Consider the following 15,133-nt stretch of genomic DNA (forward strand, 5'->3'; position numbering starts at 1 on the left):
CTTTGACTTACGCTGATGGTACTTTTTCTAGCCAAACTCCAGGCTTAATTCCACATGCGGTTTAATTCTGTGCCCCGTCATGCACGTTATCCATTTCATCGGCACTCTGGATAGCACGGGAATGTCGCGTACGTGGAGGCGGCTTCAGGCAGGCTGCTCCGCCTGGGTACGGCGGGCTCTCGCTGACACGCGTGGAAGCGTGGCACAGGACCGCTGCTTTCGGCAGTGCCCGGCGCTGGCAATGCCCCTTGGGACACAACTGCTGTGGGGCCCTCCCTCAGAGGGACACCCATGTCCCATCCTTCCCATCCGTTCCGTACACGTCCCCCCGGGGGCAGCTTACAAGGGCTGGACACACCCCCTGCACCCCGCCAAGACAGGCTGCGGGGGTGGGCGGGAGGCCCACCCGAGTCCTCCCGCTCGCCTCGCCGCGAGTCCCCGCCAGCGCGGCGGCCGGCTGCCGCTCGCCGCTGTGCCTCAGCGGGACCCGCCCGCTCGGCGACCCGCACGGCCGGGGGCCGGGGGAGGGAAGGGGAGCGAGCACCGCGTCCCGCGGCGCCCTCCTCGCCCCTTCCGCCCCGGAGAGGGGGGGCCTGGTCTGAGGCGGGGCTCCCATTTGGCTTCGCCGTTACCTCTGCCCGGGACTCCCGTCAGCGAGCAGCGGGGGCCCGGGAGGGGGCCGGCTGCCTGCCTCCTCCTCGGAGCCCCTGGGCGGGGAGGCGGGCGTGCCGCGGCCGCCGCTTGGCCCGGCCGGCGGGACCACGTCAGCTCCCCTCCGCCGCCGCGGGCCGGAGGCCGGCGGGCCCGAGATGGGCGACCCCAAGTGACTGCGGCCCCCGACCCCAGCCCCTCGGGCAAAGGCGCCCGGGGTGGGAGGATGGGGCCCCGCTGCCCGCCGTGAGGGGCGGCCTGTCACTGCCGGTCCTCGGAGGCACGGTGCGGCGCCGGCGCCTCCTCTCAGCCCCCTCGGCCTCCCGTGGGGCGGTCAGCGCCCCCCTTCTCCCCCCGCCCCGAGAAGGGAGAAGCCGGGCAGACGTGGCAAGCAGCCCGGCCAGCTTTCCCCTCAGCTGGGGGAAAAGCCCATCCTCCTTCCCGCGCCGGAGGGGAGCCGCCGCGGGGCTCTGTGTAACGGGCCGGGAGGCGGGGAGTGCTCGGGACGGCCGGGACACGCCAGGCTCCCCCCTCACACGCGCACACTGCCCCAGCGGCCGCGAAGCCGAGAGCAGAAACTCGCGGGGAGAGCAATCGGCCGGGACGCGAACGGGCTCTGCCGCGGCGGGCTGCGAGCGGCCCGACGGGGCTGTCGCCGCCTCCCGCGGGGAGCCGGGCACGGGCCCCGGCTGCGGGCGGGGAAACGCGACGGGCGAGGGACCGGGGTGATGGGGCTGCCCGCACCCCGTGCGGGAGGCGCCGGGCGCCGCGGGACCCTGGGCGAGGGGCAGCGTCGCCTTTTGCCCTCGGCTGCGGTGGGACGGCGGGGACACCCAGCCTCCCCCCGCCTCCCCCGGCCGCTTCCCCGCTACGGTCCCGGCGGGGCGGGAGGCTCCGCAGGCCCTGGACAGCTCCTGCTTTGAGAGCCCTCGGAGCGCCCTCCCGGCCGCTGCCAGCCGGCCGCCCGGCGAGGCTGCCGGCCGCGCAACCCCAGATAACCAGGGCGAGGGGCGGGGGATGTCTGAAAAAGAAAAAAAAAAAAAAAGGAAAGAAAATTAAAAAAAAAATCAGGCGACGAGTCAGTTTTTCCTTCCGAAAGCCTCAAAGTGTCCACGTCCTCAAAGCATGGAACCAATTTAACGCCGCCGCCGCCCCCCCCCGCCCCCCCCCGCCCCGCGCCGCCGCCGCTGCCAAGGCTGCCGCGGCGGGCCGGAGACACGGGGCACGTGACGGCCTGGGAGCCGCGCGGGCCCCGCCGCCGCCGCGCGCCCATTGGCTGCGCCGACGCCGGCGGCTCGCGGCCCCGGGACCCTCCTGCGGTATAAATAGGGCGGACCGGAGCTTGATTAATTTAGCATCCCGGGCAGCAGGTTTCTGCTAAGGTTGGAGTTACTCCTCAAGACTGTATGCCTGCGTCCCATAGGTAATAGCTAACCACCGACCAGGGACTCTGCACCACAAGGAGTCTGCATGTCTTGCAACTAGACATGCTCAGCTTTGTGGATACACGGATTTTGTTGCTGCTTGCAGTAACTTCATACCTAGCGACAGGCCAACGTAAGTGCTTTCAGCTTGTTTCTGGCATGGGTGGTGGCAGGGGGTGGCTCTCCTACTCTCTGCGCTCTCTCCAGACGTCTTCCCCACGGATGGTAGCCTGCGGGGAGCTACAGCTTCCCAAGTTAGAGAGACCATCTCATAAATCTGCCACCTCCGTCCCAGATCAGAACGTAGCTTCTTTTGCTTTTCTTTTTTTTTTTTTTTAATCAGAAGTAGAAAAGGATGGCAAAAGGCCAGTGATATCCCCCCCCCCCCAAAGAAAAAAGAGAGGCGGGTTCGTATCCAAAGGAGAATGCAAAGCCCTGATTCAAGCGCGGATGCTTAAGGGCAAGGAGGAGAGTGTTTACGGCGAGCGGAACAACCCAGGCTGCGCCCAGACGGCGCTTCTGTGAGGCTGCAGCCGCGCTTTCCGAAGCGGCGGAGCCGGGCGGAGCGGGAGAGCGGCGGCTTGCCCCTTCCCTCCGCGGAGAGGGCGTGCGGGGGGCGGCCAGCGCCGTGCGGGACCCCCCGCCATAGCTCGCCCACCCCGGCGCGCCCCGCCGCGCACGGCGGCGCCCCCTGGAGGCGGAGCGGTGCCGCTGCGGCCCGCCGTGCTGCGGAGCGCCCCCCGCCCGGCGCGGCCCGGCCCGGCCCGGCGCGGCGCGGGAGAGCTGTCGGCGGTTCCCCGCACACGGAGCCCGCCTTCCCGGGGCTCTCCGGAGAGGGAGAGGCCGTACGAGGCAGGCAGTAGGAGGGAGGGAGGGAAGGGATATTGCATAGCTCCAGTGCGAAAAGGGAACGGGGCTCCCCGAGGGTGCAGCGCGGCTCTCCGCCACTCGCGGGGAAGGGGGTTCAGTCTCCCCCCTCCTGGCGGAGAAGCGCAGCTCGCCGCACACACGCCGCGGGGGGAGAGAAACGCGCCCCACGCACTTGGCCGGGGGAGAAGCGGAGCCTTCCCCCCGCCTCCCTGCCGGGCAGCACCCCGTGAAGCCCCCCGATAGCCCCTCGCCGCCGTTCCTCTGCACGGGTGGCTTTGCCCTGGGGCTTGGCCGCGTTCCTAGGCCGGGGAGCAGCCGTGCGCTGCCCGCTCCTGGCGCTCGGTGCCCCCCGCGCCGCCGGGCCGCCGCGAGGCGTGGGGTGCCCGTGTGCGGCGGGGTGGCCGTGGCCCGGAGGAAGCCCGAGGGGGACACTCACCACCCCCCCACCCCACCCATCCCCCCCCCCCCGGTGACGGGCAGGGGTAGCAGCGCCTTGGCAAAGGCTGCGGGGGCGGAGCGGTGCGTGTGGGGATCCCGCCGTACCGACCGCCCCCGCCTTCCCCGAGGTAAGGTAGTGCGGCCGCCAGTGTCACCGTCACCTGGGGGCAGTGATGTTTTTAATTTTATGTCGAGTTAGTATAGGCAACCGGTGTTCTGCCGTGGTATTTCAGTGCTTTAAAGCGTTCGGCATTTCACCCTTGTTACCTTTGTGCTGGGCACTAAATTCAGAACCGTCTCAATTTGGTGTGATCATACGTTGCCAAAGTGACACTTTGTGGAAAAATCCCCAGTAACTTGTCTGTTAGTGATAACATCAAATTGCTGTTCGTTTTTACCACGGTAAGTTTCAGCCAAAATAGATTTTAATTGCTTGAGATTCAGAAACAGAGTTCTGAAAATGTGTATCTCCAGCTAATTAACAAGAGTGTACTTAGTAGTAAATAACATCTGGAAAGTTATTTGCTATTTGGTATTTAATAGCTTCAGACTGTTCTCTGGTACATACACACTATGACATTTTACAGGAAACTGAGGAAATAGTTATGTTTGGGTAGAACCATTCCCCATAAAAAGTGAGATAGGGCTATTTATATTGAAATTTAACATTACTTCTACAATTTAATATCTTCACATGCGTCAGCCTGTGTTTGTTCATCTGTTGCACACGCACACACGTGAAAATATATGTGTGCATTTTTTCTGTGGAGATATGTTTAAGCATATTTAGAGCAGGCTTGTAGGAGATACCTGCCTTTTTAGTGTATGAACCATATTACTTGTTTCAATTTCATCAGCAAGTCTGTTTTGAATTTGAAATACATAGCAGTCTCACCTGTGAGTCTTTATAGTTTAAGATAAATACCTTAAAAGTAAGAAATTATATAAAGAAAATGTTTCTTACATAAAGAAAATTAACAAAATTGCATTTTGATTTAAAAGCTTTGAAATGTAAAACTTGTAAAATAACTGAGTCCACACTCTAATGATCTCCTCTTTTTCTTTCCTTTCTTTTTCCAGATGTGAGTGAGGTCAGTATAACTGTTTTTTCTCTAATACGTAACACTCAACTTCCATTAAGAGGCTAGACTTCTTTTTCATGGCAGTATTATTTACTGTTAACTCCCAAGATGGTCATGCAAAGATACCAATTAAATCCTGAAGGGACTGCCTGGAAAGGTACCCACCCCAATTTCTCAAGTGGGACGGCCTTTTTAAGGGACTGCCTTCATAGGTGTAAAGACCATGAGGAGAAAGTAACGGAGCAGTGGTGTTTGGACGTTATACCTGGCAGTTTGGATTGGAGACAACTGTACTTTAAAGCCAGTCTTCCAGTCTAAATGTCATTGCACAGAAGGATTATGAAAGAACTCAGGTGTGACTTTTTTATGCCAGTTTTGTAGACTGAAATAGGTATAAAATTGTCAGTCTTCAACAGAATGTTCTAATATAGGTGCATGTATCTTTGCTATATAATAAACTCCTAGCCTTCATAGTAATTTAAAACCATAGGGCACATTTAAATGTACTGTGCTGAGAATAATTATAGTTATGTAAGAAGATGAGTCTAAGTTTGTACCTTATTTTAGTTTAAAATATTGGAAGAAATTGTATTTTTTTAAATTGTCTTCTTTATTTTTTCCAGGCACCTGCAGGGCGGAAGGTAAGCATTTTTATTTTTCTTGCATGGAAATGGAGATGATATCAGCTATTCTTAGGCAGATTAATGTTTTGTTGAATTTTGGATGAAAGGAAAACCTACCACATTTGTTATTTCCAGTGTTCCCCGAGAACAGCGGTAGCACTGAGATGAGTAGGAAGTAAAAAGAAGGGAACAATGGATGCAACATCTTAACACCAGGGTAAATTAAAATATTGGATTTAAGCTGCTTTACCCAAGAGCAGAATTAAACCTACCAAGAACTAAACTGCATCAAAGTAGTGTTCGTGTTCAAGCAGAGTTCCTTTGGAAAGATTTACATGAACTGAACAGTCCAGCAATATCAATACAGGTCTAAAAGGCTAAATAGATTCTATTTCATTTCTAAAAGCCACTACTGTTAAATTAGAGTCAGTTATTCAGTAGAGGCTACAACCAATTTTGCAAGTACTTCTGTGGACTGTGCAGTGATACATTTAACTGACGTAGTAATGACAGTGACTAATCTATTTCCAGTAGCTTATTGTGGAAAAAGAATATCTCATCTGTGGAAAATAGCTATTGAACCTGTATGTGCAGTTTTCTTTCCCTTTTTCACGCACATTAATTATTTTTCACGTATCTGTTTCCCTGTATCATCCTGGAAAATTTCCACAGTAACTCATCAAGTTTTATTTTCTTCCAGCAGGGCCCTAGAGGAGACAAAGGGCCGCGGGGAGAAAGGGTAAGGAATTAGATTGACGCTCATTTGTTTGTGATGTTTGAAGAGCAGTAGGAAAAAACTAAGTTTAGGCATTGACGTGAGATTAAATGAATGCACCTGTAGAATCTTGTGTGTACAAGAAACCCAGTTATCTGTGTACCAAATTCTGCCACAGCAATACCTCACCAGCCTAGTTATGGTCATTGTGCCTGAGCAGGTGTGGTTGAGTTCAGACGGCAGCCTAGCACTCCAAGTGATGGTTTGAAAAACTTTTTTCCAGCCACTCACAGTGGAAATAGTGCAGAAAATGCAGAAGGGAAAGTTGGCACATGAAGATGTAGTTTTTGAACAACATGGTATATGGATAAGCTGTCTACATCAAACCCGAATAGCTAAAGCTAGCTTCGAGGATCATTCATTATCTGTGCTTCCAGCGATGGCTTGAAAAAGCTCTCTCTGGCAGCTAGGCATTTGTCTTCTACTTTCTATTAGTCAAAGCGAATATTGTACTGTTAAAGGCTACTGTAAAAGTAAACATAAATGAGGACAGTTCAATAATTTAATTGTACTGTTCATTCATATTGCTGATATCTGCTTTTCTGATCTGTAGTTATCGTGTCTTTTTTTGTATCTTCTGAAAATGAAAATGCCATAGTACTGATAAGCAGCTCTTGAAGGTTTCTTAGGTCATAATATGCCGACAAACATAATGGGAACCATTAGGAAAAGCATATGTCTATGGTCAACTGGTTATTTGCTTTAGGCTACCACTAACTAAATTTGTTTAATGAAATGAGATACATGCTTTGTCTTGAAGGCAGCAAGCCTAATCTTGCTCCTTTAGAAATCCAGAAGACTTTTATTACGGGTTTCATGTAGCACTGAACTGGGTCCAAAATACAGACCAAATGAAATATCTCACCTAAATTGCCACGACGGCGAAACTTGACCAGCTTTGTGCACTGAGGATGAAAGAATGTAAGGGCAAATCTTGCAGGACTGAACACATGTAATTTCAAACTGTTGTAGAAGAAGTTATGACAGTGGTATCAGAGTGACAGTATCAAAAATTTGTAGAATAGCACTGCTTTATTGCCATTGAATTTGCAACTATACCAGCAAATACTCTACACTGATTAAAAACGAGCCTTTGACTTACTCTGGATCTATGTTAGTTCATAGCAGTAGGACTGACCTCTGCCAGTCCTCAGTTGGTCACATTTTATGCTCTCACTAACAGAATCTGACAGGCTATGTGGGTCCACATGGCTCGCACATGGCTCACTTGGGGTTCATGGGTCCAAAATTTGGTTGCTTAAACTTCCCAATTTAGAGATTATGCTTTGGTGGCAGAGATCCAATATTGCCCCCATAAATCTTCTCAAATGTGAAAATACAGTAAATATCTGATCTGGGGTGTGGCAAGGCAATGTAAATTCAGGCTATGCTTATTTTCTAAAGTTAGCCATTTATTGAAACTGCATATATAGCACTGCTGTAGTGTGTGCTGTAGGAGCCTGTTTGTTAATGAATTTATCACTTCAGGGTTTCCTTTAACCACTTCTAATGTTCACCTTATAATCCTCTTTTGACTCCAGGGTCCACCAGGTCCACCAGGCAGAGATGGTGAAGATGGTCTACCAGGTCCTCCAGGCCCCCCTGGTCCTCCAGGTCTTGGCGGAGTAAGGCATCCAAACTTTCTATTACTGACACTGATAATCTGTGCTTTGTGACTAAGACTAAATGCATATCTGCCGGAACACTGATGTTGCATTGGATAGTAGAGGAAATGTTCTCCTGTGATCGGCAAGAAACTGATGGTCCCAGTTCCAGTGAAACTCTCCTTGGGATGTATATTTTCCGTGGCAAATTTGGATTCTGCATTCAACAGGGACTTATGCACAGGAGCAAATCAACCCTCTTAATTCGCATTAAATTTATATAGCCACAATGTGTATGGATTAGGAATCAACTAAATGAAACCTGTGCTGTTAAGCAGATGGGGCAAAGAAACGGCATTTTGCGGTTGGTCTCAGGAGACAGCAACTGGATTGGAATAAGCTGAAGAAGACTACCCTGAGCTAAAAGTCCGTACTTAAAAGTCCTTTAGAATTTTAGAATATCTTCCTTTAGAATTTTTCATTTCTATCATTCTGCAGATCAAAAGTGGACTGTGTCGCATACACGCTTTCTGCAGAAGTGTCCATCATGTATTCTTTGCAGAATGCTGGCTTTAACTCTTTGCTTGACATTGGCTTGCGCAGGGAGCATGAAGACATAGACAGTGTCGTATTGACAAGCTTAGTAAATCCTCCTGCATGGAAGAACACTCTTTTTGCCTTCACCATGAACAGCAATAGTTCATTTTCCTATTAGCAAACCCAAACTGCTTCCATTAATTTCTATTATTTTAGATATGCTAATAAAACGAAACAAGCAAGAAGAGGATTTTTAATTGTGTTGTATAGAACTTTTTTTCCATTTGAGTGAGGAGGGAAAATGTACTTTACAAAACTAGATGTACATTTGCTTACAAAACTTATATTGATAAAAGATCAAAAATCCAGTGCTGTGTTTCTAAGGCTGCATGCTTCTCAGATCTTTCTGAAGCTGAAGGGCCCACCTCATCCGATACATGAGTTTTTCTTAAGCAATGCAGTAAAAAAATGTGTATAACTTCCCTGGTTGGAAATTAGGCAGAATGATTTGTGGGTTTCAAGAAAGTTTTCATTTTTAAATGAGCACTGAGTTTACATTCTTAATTTTCAGCTCACGCTATTGCAATACCTCTCCATGACTGCTGCGTAGGTATTTGAGGCCATTGTGTGAAAGGGCCTTCCTAGTAACATCAAGTCTTTCTGGAAAAAAGTGAATAGAAATGTATTTATAATAGGGTCATGTTCACTGAGTTTTATGTATGATGCTTTAATATAGCAAATATAGCAAGTCAGGTGACAGATGTAGAATGATAATTATCAACACTTTTTAAAGTAAAATTTTTAATCTTTTAATTTCTAACTTTTTATCACCTACAGAACTTCGCTGCTCAATATGATCCATCTAAAGCAGCTGATTTTGGCCCAGGACCTATGGTAAGTATATTATTCAGCACTTGATAACGTGCATGGACAATGTGATTAGTATTTTCTTTTGAGTCTAATCCAGCTGTATTAATGTAAAGCATAGTTTTAAAATTAGTGTTTTGATCAAGTATTGAGTCAGACTGTAAACTCTGATGTAGGACAATGTGAAGTGTTTGAAATATAGCCTTAGGACTTGAAATATAGTCCTGGGACAGTATATTTAACTTGAATATAGCACTACTGGGTCTTGTGCTTTAATTCTGCCTGTGACCACACTTTATGAATCACTGAACCTCATAACCTGATCTCAGGTAACACACGTACTTTGACACTTTACTCATATTGAGACAGAAGATTGTGTTTTAGGAATGAGATGGATTGTAGAGCTGGTCTCTAAAGCAGATGTAGGTCTAGAAAGTAACTCAGTATCTCAGCTCCAGTTGGTGACCATTTTTCTCCCACGGCTGTACAACTGATATTCTTGGACTGCACAGGTTTGGTAGGAAATTGGCCATAACCTTTGGTTCTCAACAACTGAATGTTAGTGCTTGCTACCACAAGGCTCTTCTGAGGAGGAGTCTTTATCAGTCACTTTATACTATGTCCAAATGGACATTTAAGGAGTCTGTTGCCTCTCCACATGAATTTCTAACCTTCCTGATAGCAGCTATTTTCAGTGTCCATAGATAGCAGAATAGCAGATAGCAGCGGGATGAAGGCTGCCCAGGACTATTCTGGGTCAAGAGCTTGTTTCCACTCCTGAAAATAGTGTAATATTAAATTTTTGAAAATATTTTAGCATCCATTTAGATACTAAATATAGGAAAATAAGAGTATCTTTAATCAAGTTCTGCCCTCAGTGTCAGACAATAAATCAGAAAACGTAGATCAGGATTTATTTGGCGTGTCAGAGTTTCTAAGTTTTAATTTTTGAGTCCGTTAGGGTTCATCTGGCAGCAACAGCAGTAGAATCTACCTACTGTGATGAAATTTTAAGTTTTATAAAGAAAATGTGAGAGACTGGGAAGATAGAAAAGAAGGGAGAACCAATTATGGAATATAATGTGTGAAGACATTCACAGGGTTTATGCAGCACGTACGATTCAGACTGTCCAGAAACAGTTATTTTTTCCTAGAATTACTGCATATTTTTATAGCCACAAGGTTGATTTAGCCTTCATAAGTAAATGCCTGTATTTAATATGCATTTGTTCCCCTTAATAAAAAGCATCCAGTCTTATGGGAAAGCTACATAAGCCATTGAAAAGTTGGCACATGATTGTAATCTTGTAATGAGAAAATCTGAAAGATTTCCCAAGAAAGTTTTAAAACCAATGATGAAAATCGTAATGATTTCTGTTGAAACATCTCATAAAACATCCGTTTGGACAATAGAAGACTAAATTAAATTTCAGTTCAAAGTTGTTTGCTTGCTTCATAAAGCTTAAGACAACTGTTAAGGAAGTGTAGTAATCTATGGAAATTTCATTTTTAAAAGTGATTTTTGACACTTTTTTTAAAGATGTATGTAAATTCTAGATTCAGTCGAGGAGAGTATGTTAGTGACTTATTTTGGAGGTGAAGTGAAAAAAATGTAATCAAAACGAGAAAATAATTACATATTTGAACAGAAGTTGATCATTATTTGAAGTAGATGTATACATGATATGCATAAGAGTTGTTTGTTTTCCTTTAAAAATTATGTGTGAACCTCATAGTTCATGGTAATACTGCCATTTATATACCTTTATTTTCCCTTTTACCTCTCTACCTTTTTAATGATCTTTTTCTCCAACATCCCGTCTTGAAGGTCACAATAAAATTGACAGGCCCAAAAATACAACTTTTTTAATGTGTTGTTATGACCCTCATCTTTAAATTCTGGAATTTCATGCACAGGAAGGGAGAGGGTACATACAAGAATGAACCAGTGCACTTGCTAACAACGCAGAATAGATTAAGAAGCCTAATCACCAGGTTCCCAGCCACGATGGTACATTCCTGATAATGTCACTGGATTCTGCACTGGTTCATTGACATTAGAAGATCTGTTTGCACTTGAACTGCCTGTGCAAATTCGTGCAGATCTCTTAACTTCCTCTAACTTGATTTGGACATTGCACACTGAAAACTGTAGTGCTTACCAATATTTTAGGAATACCAGGAATTGGTGTTATAAAGGAATTTATATAATGGTGATTTTTTTAAAAAAATATTTTGTTTTTCTCCCCTAGGGTTTAATGGGACCTAGAGGCCCACCCGGAGCATCTGGACCCCCTGTAAGTACAGTCTCATCCCTCCTACTTACCATTTAAGATTGACATACCTGTAAAATCACAAAGCAGCTTGCCCAAACACTAACAAAATCTCCCTCCTCTTTTAGGGTCCTCCTGGTTTTCAAGGCGTTCCTGGTGAGCCTGGTGAACCTGGTCAAACAGTAAGTACAGGTTTCACATGCAGACATTGTTAGCATTAGAAATAGACACCAAAGTAAGCTTGTAATGCTTGAGCCCGTTTCTCCTATCCATATGCATGACCTTGAATGTTTGAATTGGATATTCCTACTTGATCCTGTTACAGAAACAGAGCTGGACACTCTGATTTCAGACTCCTTCAGATGGGAATCATAAAATGCAAAGTCAGTTAGGATGGAAGGACCTTGCTTCAGTTCAGGCTCCAGCTATGCCCCAACTTAAGTCAGAAACCAGTGAAAAGACTTATCTGAAGAATGATGCTTTAAGTAATCCTCAATCTATTTTTAACAGGGTCCACAGGGTCCTCGTGGTCCCCCTGGTCCTCCAGGAAAGGCTGGTGAAGACGTAAGTGGTTATTAAATGTTCCTCATCTCTTTTGGGTCTGTGATTCAACTCTAATATTAGGCAATTGTTAAGCTAAGCATTCTATTGGCCATAATGTTTACATTGCTATATAACATTGGACAGAATAAATAAATCGCTGAAATAATTATTTTATTGTAGAAGAGATGCTGTATATTGGAAATGTACAGAAAAAGGATAACTTCAAAACCTCTCCAAATACATTATTTAGCTTCCTGAATAAGAAGAGGGAAACTTGAAGTTAGCAAGCTCTCTGTATTTATTGAAAAAGAGAAACTTTGCCAATGCGTTTCCATTTTTTAATAATTTATGTTGTTATTTTATAAAATGAGCTTTCCTTCATAATGCATTTTGCTGCATTTTTTAGGGTCACCCTGGCAAACCTGGAAGACCTGGTGAGAGAGGTGTTGCTGGCCCTCAGGTATGTAGCAATCTACTGTGTACAATACAAAACAGTTCTCTTATCAATGAAACCTAACAACATTTCTGAATTGCACCACATTAACAGTCTAGTAATATTCCCTACATGCATTGATCCAATTTCAGTTCTTACCTTCAGGGATATCATATAGTTATGGGGTTTTTTTGTGTTGTCCCCACCCCACCCCCCACACCCCATGAAGTAAAGCTAGTGTAATTAGTAACAGAAGTGACATAGTAAGGAGTTACACAGGAGCAGGTAAGCAGGCACCTTGGCATAGAAAGCTAAAACAGCTGTGCTATCACATGTTAATTAATTAAATTTCTGAGATTCAGAACTGGAAAATCAGGTTGATTACTATTAGTCTTGGAACAAGTCTGGTCCTGGGAGGTTAGGGAATGGACTATTCCCACTTGAATGATCGCGGCCCAAATCTACTCATTAATTTTACTGAAAGACTTATGCTTTTTCTTTCTTTTTAATTGCAGTATGTAATATGAGAGGCAATCATTCATGCACTGTGTGTTTTTAGGGTGCTCGTGGTTTCCCTGGAACTCCTGGTCTGCCTGGCTTTAAGGGAATTAGGGTGAGTGTATACATGCTTTTTCCCTGAGTAGTTAAGACTGACAACACTTCAGCATGCTGAAAAACCCTGGAAATCCCCTCAAAGTTAAGAGTGCGTGAACCTCTTTGAAGTTTTTAATATCTCCTGATATGAAAGAGTGGGGTTTTTTAAATCATAAGTTTATATTAGGAGATCATTTTGTATGGAAAGAAGGATTTACTTTACAAGACTAAGTTTGTGTATAGCCATTTGTGGGAAAAACTATGTTAATATTTATTTTTCTACTCCATATAGGGACACAATGGTCTGGATGGTCAAAAGGGACAGCCTGGGACTCCTGGCATCAAGGTAAAGATGAAATATTAAAAAATAGGATGTAGCTCTTTCTAGCGAAAGACACATGAAGTCCCCTTCAGTCAATCTTCCATGTTGTCATTAAACATCGCCCAGCTGCAATAGTCTAGAAGTCAGTGGATCCATGTAAGACAAATACATGTACCTTAACACGAGAAATCATCCCTCGTGCCTTATTCTTGGGCCCTCAGTCAAGTTAATACTTTCAGCAGGAGTTGCAGAATTGGGCTCCTGATGATTGACTACTCAGCAGCACTTAAGACTGATTTTGCTCTCTCTACTTTTCTATGGATTGTATTTTGCATTTTGGAGTTTTTTTTTAAAGCACACTAAAATGAAACATCTAATTTTTCTACAAAATTCTGCTGTGTGAAACGCATGCTCTAGTGTAAAGCTTTTTGCTAAAAATTTGGATAGATGCAGTACTCTTCTGAATTAAAGCCATTTGATCTTCACAGTCTTTTTCCTTTTACCTTCTTCAGATTAGTGCACTATCCTTAACAAGATATTTTAAAATATGGTCTAGAAACATCTCCAGCAAACTCTTCCTCTCTTAGTTTCCTGTTCTCCCATTCCACATCAGTGCCTAATAGTAGCGTTCTTAAAAAAAACATTATGGCAACATAGGGTTGTAGGAAATTTTAATGCTGTTGATTTATTCACAGGAGATTTCTATTCAAGAACTTTTAATATAACAATGAAAAGCTCAAATACTAATTCTCCCTCTTGCTTGTTTCTAAGAGCTTAGCACTACTTGCTAATACTGTTATTAATTGTAACATAGCATTCTCCAATATCACGCAAGTTGTTAACCATCAGAAGAAGTTTGGTAAAGAGATAGCAAATGTTCTGTCTGTCCAGTTATTGGAGATTGAAAACAGCTAAAGCAATTAAGTAAAGGAAAGAACAGTTATTAGTAAGAGTGCTAATGTGACTGGAAAACACAAGCATAATAAATCAAAGTCTCTCATGATATAACTGTGCTGAAAGGAGTTATGAAGGCAAAAACTTGTGTTTGCAGCATTTAAGACCAGGTGCATTCAGATATATACAGGATACAAGTGCTGTAGGACAAATTTTGTAACTATAGACCAGCCCAGACCAACTGCAGGCTTGTTGAAAGCACTTCACACTACAGGGAGAGGAGTCATGTTCTGGTGGCTGTTGCTCATGTCTCAGTATTATTGGTCTTAAATTAAAAATACCTGAGGCAGATCCTGATGTCCAGCCATTTGACAGGAACTTTGTCACCTTAATCTAAGGCAAAAGAAAGCATCATTCTGTTTCTGCTCTAGCTAAAAAACAGCTGCTGATTGATCTGAATTGGTAGTTGACTATCCAGGCCCTGTCTCTTAGATGTGTGCTACAGAATAAATATCAGAATAAAGAAAGAGGGTAAAGAAAGCCGAGATGGGTAAGGGAAGTGACTCGCCCTGGCCCTCCTCTTCTAAGAGGATTCCAACTGGCCAAGTTCCAGTGTATGCAGGGACAGCGACAGTCGCTGCACCCTCAGGACTTGATGTGCTGTTGTTGTATACTGTGGTGCAAGTGCTACAGAAGGCAAAGACAGTACGATCCAGTAGCTGAATATCTCTCTAGATGGTGTTGTGCTACCTGTCCAAAGCATCCTTGAAATAACTCAAGCCTGCAAACTTTCTTTTTCATAGGGAGAACCTGGTGCCCCTGGTGAAAATGGTACCCCAGGACAACCTGTAAGTATTTACTGCTGCTGTAGAAAATGATAATCTGGTAATATGATTCAGTCAGCATTTTGGTCAATTTTTGTCATCAGTGACACTCCAGCTAGCTAGATACTGTAATGTAATAGCATGTGAATATTTAGAACAGAATTGCCTGTTTGCAACACACTTCATACAGACAGAGAAGGAAAAAAAACCTGTGTATATTTGTTCAGTTAATAGGAATAAATGAATTAATTTCATTTCTCTTCCAGGGTGCCCGTGGTCTCCCTGGTGAAAGAGGAAGAGTAGGTGCCCCTGGACCAGCTGTAAGTGGCTTCCCATCTGTCTGTTTGTCATCATGACGAGCCACTTACTGTGGCTTTCT

General features: G+C 45.4%; 1 protein-coding gene across 1 annotated transcript in view; it reads left to right on the forward strand.

Annotated features, from left to right (window-relative positions):
- The first annotated feature begins 2,015 nt into the window (after positions 1–2,015).
- COL1A2 (collagen type I alpha 2 chain) overlaps positions 2,016–15,133 on the forward strand; it is a 42,124-nt gene continuing 29,006 nt past the window's right edge. Inside the window, exons 1-14 of the mRNA XM_075082853.1 lie at positions 2,016–2,208; positions 4,464–4,474; positions 5,089–5,106; positions 5,792–5,827; positions 7,405–7,488; positions 8,842–8,898; positions 11,124–11,168; positions 11,273–11,326; positions 11,655–11,708; positions 12,094–12,147; positions 12,680–12,733; positions 13,007–13,060; positions 14,734–14,778; positions 15,021–15,074. Coding sequence (XP_074938954.1) covers positions 2,139–2,208; positions 4,464–4,474; positions 5,089–5,106; positions 5,792–5,827; positions 7,405–7,488; positions 8,842–8,898; positions 11,124–11,168; positions 11,273–11,326; positions 11,655–11,708; positions 12,094–12,147; positions 12,680–12,733; positions 13,007–13,060; positions 14,734–14,778; positions 15,021–15,074 — 690 coding nt within the window. The 5' untranslated portion in view covers positions 2,016–2,138. The remainder of the gene's footprint in view (positions 2,209–4,463; positions 4,475–5,088; positions 5,107–5,791; positions 5,828–7,404; positions 7,489–8,841; positions 8,899–11,123; positions 11,169–11,272; positions 11,327–11,654; positions 11,709–12,093; positions 12,148–12,679; positions 12,734–13,006; positions 13,061–14,733; positions 14,779–15,020; positions 15,075–15,133) is intronic.

This window comes from Phalacrocorax aristotelis, chromosome 2, assembly GCF_949628215.1.
Source record: "Phalacrocorax aristotelis chromosome 2, bGulAri2.1, whole genome shotgun sequence".
Taxonomy (NCBI): Eukaryota; Metazoa; Chordata; class Aves; order Suliformes; family Phalacrocoracidae; genus Phalacrocorax; species Phalacrocorax aristotelis.